This window comes from Haliotis asinina, chromosome 13, assembly GCF_037392515.1.
Source record: "Haliotis asinina isolate JCU_RB_2024 chromosome 13, JCU_Hal_asi_v2, whole genome shotgun sequence".
Classification (NCBI taxonomy): Eukaryota; Metazoa; Mollusca; class Gastropoda; order Lepetellida; family Haliotidae; genus Haliotis; species Haliotis asinina.
In genome coordinates this window covers 26,743,273-26,756,463 of record NC_090292.1, presented here as the reverse complement: position 1 = coordinate 26,756,463, position 13,191 = coordinate 26,743,273, and the positions used below count along the sequence as shown (strand labels likewise).

The following is a 13,191-nucleotide window of genomic DNA, read 5'->3' as shown; positions in this document are numbered from 1 at the left end:
TCAAAAACTTTGTTGGCACTTGTGCATGTACTTCTCGAACACCTTGATGTCCTTTTCCCTTGTAGCAAACAGTAAACTGTGTCAGTATTTTTATGATAGTGAAACAACTGTTTTATTTTTAGGATAAAAATTCTGCAATAACCCCACAGAGTTGGTATGATGTTTAATTATGATCAGTGCTTCATTGAGTGTTTTATGCTTAATAGTTTTTGGGTTAGATGGCAATTCAACAGTTGTCTTTTGTGTCAAGCGCACTTTAATGGCATTGCGTCTTCATCGTTTTTGGCAATGAGCACCATGCCAATTTACACCTGTAATAATTCAGGTTCCAGAGAATATATTATATGGCAAGTATGTGTGTCAGTATTTTTATGCATTTTTATTCTGCAATAACCCCACAGAGTTGGTATGATGTTTAATTATGATCAGTGCTTCATTGAGTGTTTTATGCTTAATAGTTTTTGGGTTAGATGGCAATTCATCGGTCTGCTTTTGCGTCAAACACAGTTTTTGGCAATGGGTGCCGGTCATAATTCAGGCTCCAGAGAATACATTATATGGCAAGTATTATATGTGATATGATATGTAATAGGCTAATAGTTCTAGTCCACAATATTGTGTGCAGCCATTGCAACTAACATTACTTGCACTACTACATATTCCATTCTTGCACATCTCACTTTGACAAAAGGACATAAGGGCTCCAGCAAAACATGCTCCATTAAAAAAATGTAATTATTCATTCATATTCAGTTCTGCTGAGTAACAACTAATTGAATTCATGAAGGGCTACAGTTCAATTCATCAGATATGCGAGTGTATCGTAACAGCCTTAGTAATGAAGTACATCATCTAGACTAGGATACCAGTTGTCAGATTTGCATTTTTGTGGAGTGAGTTAGTGAGTTTTCCGCTGCTGTTAGCAACATTCAAGCAATATCACAGCAGGAGACGCCAGAAATGGGCTTCACACATTGTACCCATGTGGGGAATTGAACGGCATAATGAGCAGACACTTTAACCACCGAGCTACCTGTATGTTGAGTGAGTTACATTTTCTCTTTATGCCTCATTCTGAATGTCCCTGATGGAACACAACCAAAGTAAGTACTAGAACCGAAAATAGAAAGTATATTCCCAAATGGAATTTGATGTGCCAGGAGTTTGACACTTTGTACAAGTGTATAGTTACATCTGGATGTGTTTCAGTGAAAATAACTTTAAAATAAACCAACCTTGTGCGAAAAATATTATTTAATTAATTTTTCAACATTTCAAGATGATCATTTCATTTGTGACGTCATGGATATTTTTAGTAATGATTCTTTGAATAATTATGAAAAAATTAATTAATATTTCAGAAAATTTTCATTTTCTACAGATCTGAGTTAAACATACAATTGGAATTAGTTGCAGTTTTATGACAAGTGAAGAAGAAGAGAAGAAAGAGGAGTAAAAGCAAACAAGATAGCGACAAATAATAAACAAGGCATCAAAACAGTTACACGCAATTAGGATATAAGTAGGCAGCTCCATATCAAAGCATTATAATAACCATTTTAAAATTCTCGAGTTTACTATTTTCACTTTCACTGAGCATTATTTCAGCTAAATGATGGCAGTACTCAAATACTCAAATCTGCATCAGACCATCCAGTGACTGACCCCATGTGCTGTAATCAAAATCTGGGACACAAAGCATCATGAGGCGAGACGATGGGGTGGTCAGACTCGATGACGTGGTTGACACGTGTCATTGCTTCACAATTGCTTAGATCAATGCTCATGCTGTTGTTCATGGGTCCAGACTCTAATATTTACAGATCGCCGCCATACAGCTGGCATATTGCTGAGTGCGGAGTAAAGCTACATTCATTCACTCACTTATGCATCATGTTAGTGAATCGGACCACATGATCATGTGATTGCAGTGGTGTTATGACAAGGAGGTTTCAGCCTGCTCAAATCTTAAGACTGATACTGCCATGATGAAGACGCCATGAAGGAATAGTCTCAAGGTATTGCCTCAAGACATGTCAACAGTAGTGTTATGACAAAGAGTTTCGATTCTCCTTCAATCCTTAAGGAACTTAGCTGTTGTCTAAGGCATATCTACAGAACTATAGTTTTCACAGTTCCAAACTTCTTAATGATTTCATCACATACAGAGAAATTCACAAGACACACACATGCTATTAACACCATCAAACCACTCACCAAGGAACTTCTTGCCGGCAGGTGATATTTTGCCACTGTTGTCAAAGTTTGTACTTGCGGCAATAGACTTGTTGAGAGAGGATACTTCACGTTTTAGTTTGTCATTCTCGTTCTGAAGTTCCTGCATCTGAAAACAGCCATTAAACTTTGTGAAAAAACATAAGTTAATTAAACCATATTCACATCTCACTGAGTGAAACACTTTTATAAAAACATTGACAACTGTGCACATTTGAAAAAAAATGGAAACAAACAGGCTGTCACTTAATTTCTGAGGTGTCTTCCATATTTAATCATGTGGATATCTTTTTGCAATTAAAAAATAAGTGAAGGTAATTTCCATCATCAGCCTTGTAATTTATGGCAAAGTAACTGAAATGAGAAGAAGAGTTTAACCATGTTTAAGGGTAATGTTTTATTGAAAAACATGTTCAATTTTAATATGGGAACATGAGTTACTTCCCTTTGGTATCTGACAGAGCGTGTGTTATTCATGCAAAATGAGTAAGTGATATTGGTAAATCAAGACATGAGATTTTGTGAAATAACATGAAACGAATAATAGCATCTGTTTAAGAGTAGCATGTTACACATACTCTTATTTGACATAAGGAATATCATTTTCATACCATGTCTACATCAAAGATGTATTGTCATGTTCCTTTAAAACACTCTGCCTCAATAATCTATTTATACTTGTCGATAAAATAAAAAAAAACATAAAAATATTTAACCAGAATCTCTCACTTGAAAAAACTAATTTGATAATTTGTCCTCCATTCAACAGTTATGAGTATTACTGGTCATATTTTTTAAGGCAAAGCATCAAGCAAAAAGACATGACTACACAAAGAGCTAAACAGCAGCTCAAAACAACCATTAATTTGATAGGTCAAAGTTGAGACAGAGTTCAGACAGAATCCTCTAGAATTTTCAGGTCAGCATTCCTGGTTTTCAAACTATGTGAAAAGAAATCCAGGAAACTAAGTGATCTTATTTTTATGTTAAATTAGAGGTGCCTCATCATATTTTTCAGTGAAAATAATGGAGAACAAAGCAATAAGCCTCTTTCCTGGGTGTGAAATAACAGTCGGTAACTACAATTAACATCTGTTGTAGAATTCACTGCAGAGACCTTTAACTTTCGTCTGCTGAGGTCATTTCACCAACTTTTGTTGCAGTTTTGTCCACAAACATCTGCTGCAGACTTTTAAACTGATGACACTTGCTGCAGATTTTTAACAACATTTTTCTGCAGATGTTTGAACAAATATTGCTGCAGACTTTTGAACAAACATTTGCTACAGCCTTTACACCTGATGACACTTACTGGAGGCTTTTTATGAACATTTTCTGCAGATGTTTCAAACAAACATTTGCTACAGACATTTGAACAAATGGTCTGACTGAAACCGACAACAGTGATCCAAGTACAGAGCGTTCATATAAGGCACGAGAATGTTAGATCCTGTTCATGTTACCAGGTTGTTCCAATATCCTGAGCACAAGGAGCTTTTCAGACAAGCTACGGTTTTGCAAATTACTATTCCTTAAACAACCTACAGTCATTCATTACAGACAATCCAGGATGAATCCTGGCCAGGAGACTGTTATGACATAACTAAAACAACATTCACTCACATACTAAAATAATTTTGTGCATTGGACAATTTTTCTCTGAAATACATTACATGAACCTAAAGATCATTTACTGTAAACATTTTAGAACTGAATCTGTCCCAGATTCATATACCATTACCAATCATCAGAATCATCAGGTTCTGCAGCTAAACGGTAGTACACGGAACAACATAGATATAAATGGCCCCTGTGAGCAGAGGATGATAGTAGAAGCTGACATAAGAATACATGACAAGTGAGTAATCTGGACGCTTTGGTTATATGATATAATGCACATGCTACATTACTTTCGCAACCCATTCAAAATTTGATGAAGTATACTCAACTACAGAAGTTAGGGAACATGAATGTCTTAAGAAAAACATATTTCGTAAATTTCAAAGATTTACACACAATTTAAGAAAACTATCCATAAAATTGTTCAAGGTCCTTAGTTTTACTGTTCAGAAAGTGCTGTGACAGCAACATTGTCTAAGATCTATGCTGACAGCTGGAAGAGAAGAGAGCAAAGTGAAAGATTAACAATAAAGCTTAAGAGAGAGATTTGTACCTTCAAAACAAAAGTAGAATTTCAAAAACAAAAATTAATACACCCTCCAAAAGACACAGTGAAAGAATACAAACCGGCAAAAAAACAGCATTAGCAGCATATTTATGAAAATAATTTTTAAACGTGCAAAGACTACAGTAGAACTGACTAATGGTTCCTGAATTAGACAAATTCATGTTTTAACACAAGTTTGGAGTGTTAATGATTTCTGTGAAATTGTTTCGAAATCACACCTATCATGTTCAGGTGAAATTAACTGAAACATGAAAAATGTTTTGAGAACATACAAATCTCAGTTGGTTAAACATTAATGCAAAAGTAGAGGGTTAAACAGGCAGTCAGCGGGAGAGAGTTAAGGCTCCCATCATGCATTGCGTGAAGCCCAACCCTTGCGACGGGTAGCAGGCAGCGCATATACCTTCAAACTCTCATAGGCGAGGTCACCACCGATTCTCTCTTTGCCATTCTCATCATCTCGTTCCTCCAACTCGTTTGTCAGTTTGTTTTTAACGAGTTCTAAAGCCTTTACTCGTTTTTGTAGCTTAATTACAAGGGCTACGTCATCTGCATTTGCACCCATTTCTTGCTGTGGAGGAAGGTCAGGGTCAAGGTCAGGTGAAGGTCAAAGCAAAGGTCACTTGGGCTAATGGAAGCCATACACTTGCAGGAAGGGAAAAAAACGGTAGAGTTCTCAAGACAACTGACACACACAATTTAATTTACCAAAATTCATGACAAAAAAAATATAAAAAATCTATACCAGCTGGCAGACTTCATATTTGACATGATTCCAATGATTATTTAAACATATTTAGAATTAATACACTTAAAGGCAAGAATGTTTATGGATTTCAAATTTGGTATTTCTGAGGAACACAAACTTACGGAGCATATTCTTTCTCCTTCATCTGGGTTAAAGATGAAAAGTCATGTTCCTCAAAATAAGGGTCAGTGGTTAATGCATTCTCTCATCATGCTAAAGACTCATGTTCGAATCCTTACATGGGTACAATGTGTCAAGACCATTTTCTGATATCCCCCACTGTGATATTGCTGGAACATTGCTAGGAATGGGCACTTCCACTCCTTAAAGTAGAGAGAACTTGACACTCTTGCAAGGCATTGGACTGACTGGTCAAAACAAGCTCACATCCATAAACATTCTTGCACTTGTAGAATTAACATAATTTTATACCCACAATATTACTTCTACCTTCGTGCTTGCCTAAAATATTTCTAAAAACTTCAGGATCAGTGTCTTGAGAGCAGCAATACTTTGGTGCAGAATATCATAACCTGTATTAATACTGCAAGGTCACAACAAGTAGACAAGGAAGCCATGCTATTCTCATGGCTGACAACATCGTTTCCAGGTAAGACAAATACATACGCGTTTAATAAAGCATGCACATACTCCTTTTTTGAGTGAAGTTTAACTTTCCCATTCCAATCTCAAGAAAGTGTTAATATTAAAATAACTTTCAAACAGTTTTGGTTGGTTTGGAGAGGAAACTGCTCATAAAAAAACAATTACCGTGGCTTAATTTTTTTGAACAGTACAAACTTTATTAAAAAAAGAAACAACACCTCATTTCAAATGTAATCATTAAATCATCCACCAATGAAGTTAACTGTCATTATTTTCCTAATTCTGGCTGAGAATAATAAACAGAAAACACCTGCAACAGATCATTAAGTACATCCAAAAGCAACTTCCATACATAATGATATTCACCTACAACTTAATTCAAATTCAAATTTATGGCTAATGTGGGTGTTATATAGTCTAGACACTTATATGATTTATGTCCTTCTTGAAAAATATATGGTCTTAATATTATCACCACATCTGGACTAATTTCATTCCAACCAAGGCTCCCGTATAACCCGCATCCAATAAGAGAAAAGTACAGACAACCACAAGATTTTGTTTCCATGACGACTGCCAATACCTTGAGAGCCTCAAAGGCGGAGTCTGACATCATGGTGGGTGATGCCCGTGGGCTCTCCTCCTCCATTCTCTCCACACGACGCTGCAGCGACTGCTTGTCTCGCTCCAACTCTTTCACACGGTTCTGCAGCTTCAGCACGAGACCCACGTCTATCGGCTCTCCCTCCGCCTGAAATATGCACAAAACCATTGCAAGGGCAAACCTCATTCAGTTTTGGATGGCAGACATCATTTAACTAAAGGGGCTCACAGTCAGCTGAGGGGGCACAAGCCCTTTAGAAGATCTGCGTCTATCGACTCTCCCTCCTGTTGCACAACACACAAAATCATTGCGCGGGCAAACATTATCAACTTGAAAGGAGGTAGGGGGTGGGAAGAGGAGGAAGAGAGACAGGCAAACATCATTTCAATTTGGGGGCAAACGTCAGTCAACCATGGTGGCAATGATCATTCAATCAGGGTGCAAACGTCATTCAATCAGGGTGCAAACGTCATTCAATCTGGGAGCACATGTCTTCCAGCTGAAAAACTTCTATTGACTCTCCCTCCTACTGAAATACACACATGATCATTGCGGGGGCAAACATCATTCAACTAGAAGGGCAAATATCAGTGACAGATGAGACACAACCTTTACCTTTTTCCCTGTGACCTCGTTCACGACCGAGTCAAGTAGACTGGTAGGTGGCGCTGCTTTCCTCTTGGCTGTTTCATAACCAAGGTCCTAAAATATAGAATGTCTGTAGTTAAAGGACTAGTATATAGTCATGTAGAAAGTGGTCAACTGTAACATATGTCATACCTGAGATTACACTTTCTTAGTATAGTACAGATTCTAGTATTCTGGGGGACTGAGTCCATCCAGGATTCGAACCCACACATTCAGAGTCAGGCACCTAATCGTCAGCACACAAAATGAGCCACCTAACCTGCACAGCCACTGTGACTTCCACACGTTTACAGTTTTGTTTATATATCTGTTTGCTTACTATTTGACATCAAAATGAGCAACGTCCAAGGGACATAATTTGCAGGGTGTTACAAATCAAGAGTGAACTTAATAATCCAGGGATTAACATCCCAAGCATCAAGTTCTGCACTAAGATATGACAATATGTATCTTTGGTTTTACTCTGCAAGCCTCCAAACCCAATTCTCTTTATTTTCTCATACTAATTCATACTTTCCCAAGCAATATGTATAGATATCCAAGAGGCTCCACCTCACCTCATCATCCTCTCGCTTGTCCTCAGCTCCCTTCTCAACATCCGCAGAGCTGCTGTAGGAGTCCACGCTGATAGCGCTGATGTCTGAGGGGGTTCTGTGGTGGCCGCCGGTGGGACTCTTCAAGACACTCATCTCACCCTGCAGGTTCTCAAGACGTTGCTGCAGACGCCCGTGTTCTCGAACCATCTTCTGATGGTGGCTTCTCTCGGACTCGAACTCCTCCAACAAACGCTTGTTGGCAGCCTCCAGCTTCTCCTTGATAATTTCTGGAAGAACAAATGAACTTGACTTGATAAGTTAACTTTGGTTCTTCCGAGCAAGTGACAATTTACATCGATTTTATCAATATTCCAGCAAAATGACTGAAGTGAACACCAGAAATAGGTTTCAAACATTGTACCAATGTAGGGAAATGAACCCAGGTTTTGACATGACGAGCAAATGCTTTTAACCACTAGGTTACCCCACTATTCCTAAATTAGATCCTAAGACAATAAAGATTGACATATTTTAGCAAGAACACTTTGTTTGCTGTTTTAGTCTGCACGCCCCCAAAACCCCCAAAACCAAATTCTCGTCATTTTCTCATACTGGACCAATTCTAGCAGCTTTCCCAAGCAATGGATATGGATTCTAAGAGGCACTTATATGTGAGATGCACACACAAGGGCATTCTGTTTAATGGTGTCTAATGACAAACATGGGCTGCAGAACACAGGTCTCACCCAGATATTCATGGGTTGCCAGAATAGCTGTGCTTGTAAATATATGTATGGTTGTCTTTGACAACCTATGATACTTTAGCACAAACCTTTACCTGTGGCATAGCTACCATTATATAAAGAAGCCCTGACTTACATATGATTGTTGTTCAAAAGGTTGGACAACCCCTCAATACTATCTATACATAAAGCAACCTGCTTTGCACCTGTTTACATATATTATCATGTTCAAAAAGCAAACATTTATTTTAATCAAGGGCGGTTACTCCTAGTGGTACATACGTGCATTCTGTTCCTCTTGTTGTTTCAGAAGGAGGTTGGCAGCATCGAGATCCTCCTTTAGCATCACTTTCTCTTCTTCAAACTTGGTCACCATCTGAAACATCATCATCATCATCATCATCATCACAAAAAAGTATGGTTCTTCATAATCCTCAATACTGAACAAACTTTATGGATCACTTCTTTTCAAATATTTCACGACTGTACATCCCAACTTCAAAAATGGGACTCAATGAAGTTCGCAATCAAAATAATCTGCAACAGAAGTCTAGTTCATTTTTTTGTTTCCATTATATTTAACTTCTTTTTCAGTTTATTCATCAAATAAATACCATCAATATTCGTTCAAACCTAGTAACCCAACTGACCTCGTTCATGTTTTTCTGAAGAAGTTGTTTCTCTGATATTATGTCTTCCTTCTCTCCTCGCTCATTCTCGAGGTCTTCTTTGAGGCGTGCAATCTCCTCCTCTAGTTCACGCACACGATTGGATGATGTTTTGGCAACCTGGTCTGAAGATCGCAGTTTCTGGATCTCTTCCTTCATCTCCTCGACATTCTTCTCGCTCTCCTGGAGCGCTTGAACTGCCTTAGCCTGATGTGGAGCAATTTGTAAAAAGTGACAGTTACCAAAGTGATAAAACTAACAGGAGTGAGTGAGTGAGTGAGATGAGTTTTATCACCACTTTGGACCGTTATCTGTTTACATCACAGTTTGTCAGTCTAATGTTGGAGAAACAACATTGTATAAACCTAGCCTGCGAACTCACTGAATGTACAGCTATGTTCTTGACAACATTGTACCACTTTCACTTCTGACACATAAACATAAAGCCATATTCCTGAAAACATGGTATAACTTTGACTTTCAGCACATTTAGCCACATTCCTGACAACATTGTATAGCTTTGCCTTCCAGTACATTAAGATGAAGCTACATTCCTGACAATTCCAGCACAAAAACATAAAGCTATATTCCTGACAACATTGTATTACCTTGACTTCCAGCACATAAGATAAATCTACATTCCTGACAAAATAACTTTCTTATTTCAACTTCCAGCACATAAACAGAAAGCTGTATATCTGACAACATAGCATTACTTTCAATGCCAACAAATCAACATAAAGCTATATTCCTGACAACATTGTATTACCTTGGAATCAAGCTTCTGTTGGAGTTCAATAATCTTGTTCTCCAAGCCCTTGTTGACATGCTTGATGTGTTCTACAGACTTGGCCTCAATCTGAAAAGACAGAATAACCAGAATGGTATATATCACAGACAGACACAAGAACAGAGTGAGGGAACTGTTTAGTTTTACATGCAACTCAGCAATATTCCAGTCATATGGTGAAGGTCTGTAAATAATCAAGCCTGGACCAGACAATCCAGTGATCAACAGCATAAGCATAGATCTACACTACTGGGATAAGATGGCATGTGTCAACCAAGTCAGCGAGTCTGACCACCTCATCCCTTTAGTCACCTCTTACCACAAGCAAGGATTACTGAAGACCAATTCTAACCCAAATCTTACATGGTAAAGTAACCAGTCATAATTATATTCTAAAAGCAAGTTCACTGAAGGTCAAAACTGAGATGAAAATTATATTGACAGACCACTTCAACATCAGTGATGACACCAGGTGTTCATGTTCGTGTTAAGCATGTGCAACTCTACTGGCAGCACACACTCTCAATCCTTGACTGTTCCACAACTAAAGGGTGCAACTCCATACCTTTTGATTTGGTGTCAGCATTATTCAGCTTGAATAGTTATTAAGCTTGAATAATGCTGACTCCATACCTTTTGTTTTGGTGTCAGCATTATTCAAGCTTAATAACCAAGAAATAATCAAGGACCATCTATACCACATGGCCATAACTAGAACCATTACCATGATAGTACCAAGACCAGGACTAGAACCAAGACCATCAAGATCAGGACTAGCACCAAGACCATCAGAAGCAGGACTAGCACCAAGACCAGGACTCGCACCAAGACCATCAAGATCAGGACTAGCACCAAGACCATCAGAAGCAGGACTAGCACCAAGACCAGGACTAGCACCAAGACCATCAGGACCAGGACTAGCACCAAGACCATCAGGACCAGGACTAGCACTAAGACCATCAGGACCAGGACTAGCACCAAGACCAGGACTAGCACCAAGACCATCAGGACCAGGACTAGCACCAAGACCATCAGAAGCAGGACTAGCACCAAGACCATCAGGACCAGGACCAGCACCAAGACCAGGACTCACACCAAGACCATCAGGACCAGGACTAGCACCAAGACCATCAGTACCAGGACTAGCACCAAGACCAGGACTAGCACCAAGACCATCAGGACCAGGACTAGCACCAAGACCATCAGGACCAGGACTAGCACTAAGACCATCAGGACCAGGACCAGCACCAAGACCAGGACTCACACCAAGACCATCAGGACCAGGACTAGCACCAAGACCATCAGTACCAGGACTAGCACCAAGACCAGGACTAGCACCAAGACCATCAGGACCAGGACTAGCACCAAGACCATCAGGACCAGGACTAGCACTAAGACCATCAGGACCAGGACCAGCACCAAGACCAGGACTAGCACCAAGACCATCAGGACCAGGACTAGCACCAAGACCATCAGGACCAGGACTAGCACTAAGACCATCAGGACCAGGACTAGCACCAAGACCAGGACTAGCACCAAGACCATCAGGACCAGGACTAGCACCAAGACCATCAGAAGCAGGACTAGCACCAAGACCATCAGGACCAGGACCAGCACCAAGACCAGGACTCACACCAAGACCATCAGGACCAGGACCAGCACCAAGACCAGGACTAGCACCAAGACCATCAGGCCCAGGACTAGCACCAAGACCATCAGTACCAGGACTAGCACCAAGACCATCAGGACCAGGACTAGCACCAAGACCATCAGGACCAGGACTAGCACCAAGACCAGGACTAGCACCAAGACCATCAGGACCAGGACTAGCACCAAGACCATCAGAAGCAGGACTAGCACCAAGACCATCAGGACCAGGACCAGCACCAAGACCAGGACTCACACCAAGACCATCAGGACCAGGATTAGCACCAAGACCATCAGTACCAGGACTAGCACCAAGACCAGGACTCGCACCAAGACCATCAGGACCAGGACTAGCACCAAGACCATCAGGACCAGGACCAGCACCAAGACCAGGACCAGCACCAAGACCATCAGGACCAGGACTAGCACCAAGACCAGGACTCGCACCAAGACCATCAGGACCAGGACTAGCACCAAGACCAGGACTAGCACCAAGACCATCAGGACCAGGACCAGCACCAAGACCAGGACCAGCACCAAGACCAGGACTCGCACCAAGACCATCAGGACCAGGACTAGCACCAAGACCAGGACCAGCACCAAGACCATCAGGACCAGGACCAGCACTAAGACCATCAGGACCAGGACCAGCACCAAGACCAGGACTAGCACCAAGACCATCAGGACCAGGACCAGCACCAAGACCAGGACTCACACCAAGACCATCAGGACCAGGACCAGCACCAGACCATCAGGACCAGGACTAGCACCAAGACCATCAGGACCAGGACCAGCACCAAGACCAGGACTAGCACCAAGACCATCAGGACCAGGACTAGCACCAAGACCAGGACTCGCACCAAGACCATCAGGACCAGGACCAGCACCAAGACCAGGACTAGCACCAAGACCATCAGGACAAGGATCTTGCAGCAAGACCAGCACTAGCACCAAGACCATCAGGACCAGGATCTTGCAGCAAGACCAGGACTAGCACCAAGACCATCAGGACCAGGACTAACACCAAGACCAGGACTAGTACCAAGATCCAAGATGAGATCACTTTCCACAACAGCACCCTGAACTCTAATCAGCAATTCAAAGACACACATTAAACAACTTAATCAATCATCTGCATGACTGACCTTGAGCATCTTAAGCTCCTTCTTCGCCTTGCGTCTTCGGACATGTGACTGAAGCAGAATGATGCCACGCATCACTCTCTTGAACCTCTTCCTGGCCAGGAAGGCGCGGATCGTCCTCTGTATAGCCACAGCACGGTTCTGCTTCAGCAGGCCAATGTAACGTTCACGAGCGAAATTGCCTCGAATCTTGGCCTGAGGGACAAATATATAAATATATAATATAAATCGCATAATTGCAACTTTGACCCAGAAAAATAGTGACTATTCCTGATAAGGTCTTAAATTCATCCATTTTACACATGCTATTTGTACTGTTTTGTTTTGTTTCTTAATGAGTCAACACTCACATACACACACACACACACGTACACTTCATACACACACATGTAAACACACACAGACACACAGACAGACAGACACAGACACACACACACACACTAAAAACATGTACATTTGACTTCATTCTTATCTGTGTCTTTATTTTTTACATACATTACAACACAATAATATTACTACATGGTGACATCATAGTTTTTGTCAAGCCTTTGAAACCTGTTTAAATCAGCACCCCTAGGGACCAAAATATAATGCCAGTTTAGACAGGGTGACAGATTAGACATTAGTCTCGTCAAT

The 13,191-nt window shown here is 40.6% G+C and overlaps 1 protein-coding gene across 2 annotated transcripts in view; it reads right to left on the bottom strand.

Moving 5' to 3' along the window:
- Positions 1-13,191, bottom strand: part of LOC137260336 (unconventional myosin-Va-like) — a 148,515-nt gene that overhangs the window by 57,650 nt on the left and 77,674 nt on the right. Inside the window, exons 21-29 of one of the 2 annotated variants that reach the window (XM_067798014.1) lie at positions 12,559-12,750; positions 9,746-9,835; positions 8,959-9,183; positions 8,591-8,684; positions 7,587-7,852; positions 6,997-7,083; positions 6,361-6,528; positions 4,827-4,994; positions 2,218-2,344 (exon numbers count right to left, since the gene is read on the bottom strand). In XM_067798014.1, coding sequence (XP_067654115.1) covers positions 2,218-2,344; positions 4,827-4,994; positions 6,361-6,528; positions 6,997-7,083; positions 7,587-7,852; positions 8,591-8,684; positions 8,959-9,183; positions 9,746-9,835; positions 12,559-12,750 — 1,417 coding nt within the window. The remainder of the gene's footprint in view (positions 1-2,217; positions 2,345-4,826; positions 4,995-6,360; positions 6,529-6,996; positions 7,084-7,586; positions 7,853-8,590; positions 8,685-8,958; positions 9,184-9,745; positions 9,836-12,558; positions 12,751-13,191) is intronic. The other variant, XM_067798015.1, reaches the window with a different exon arrangement.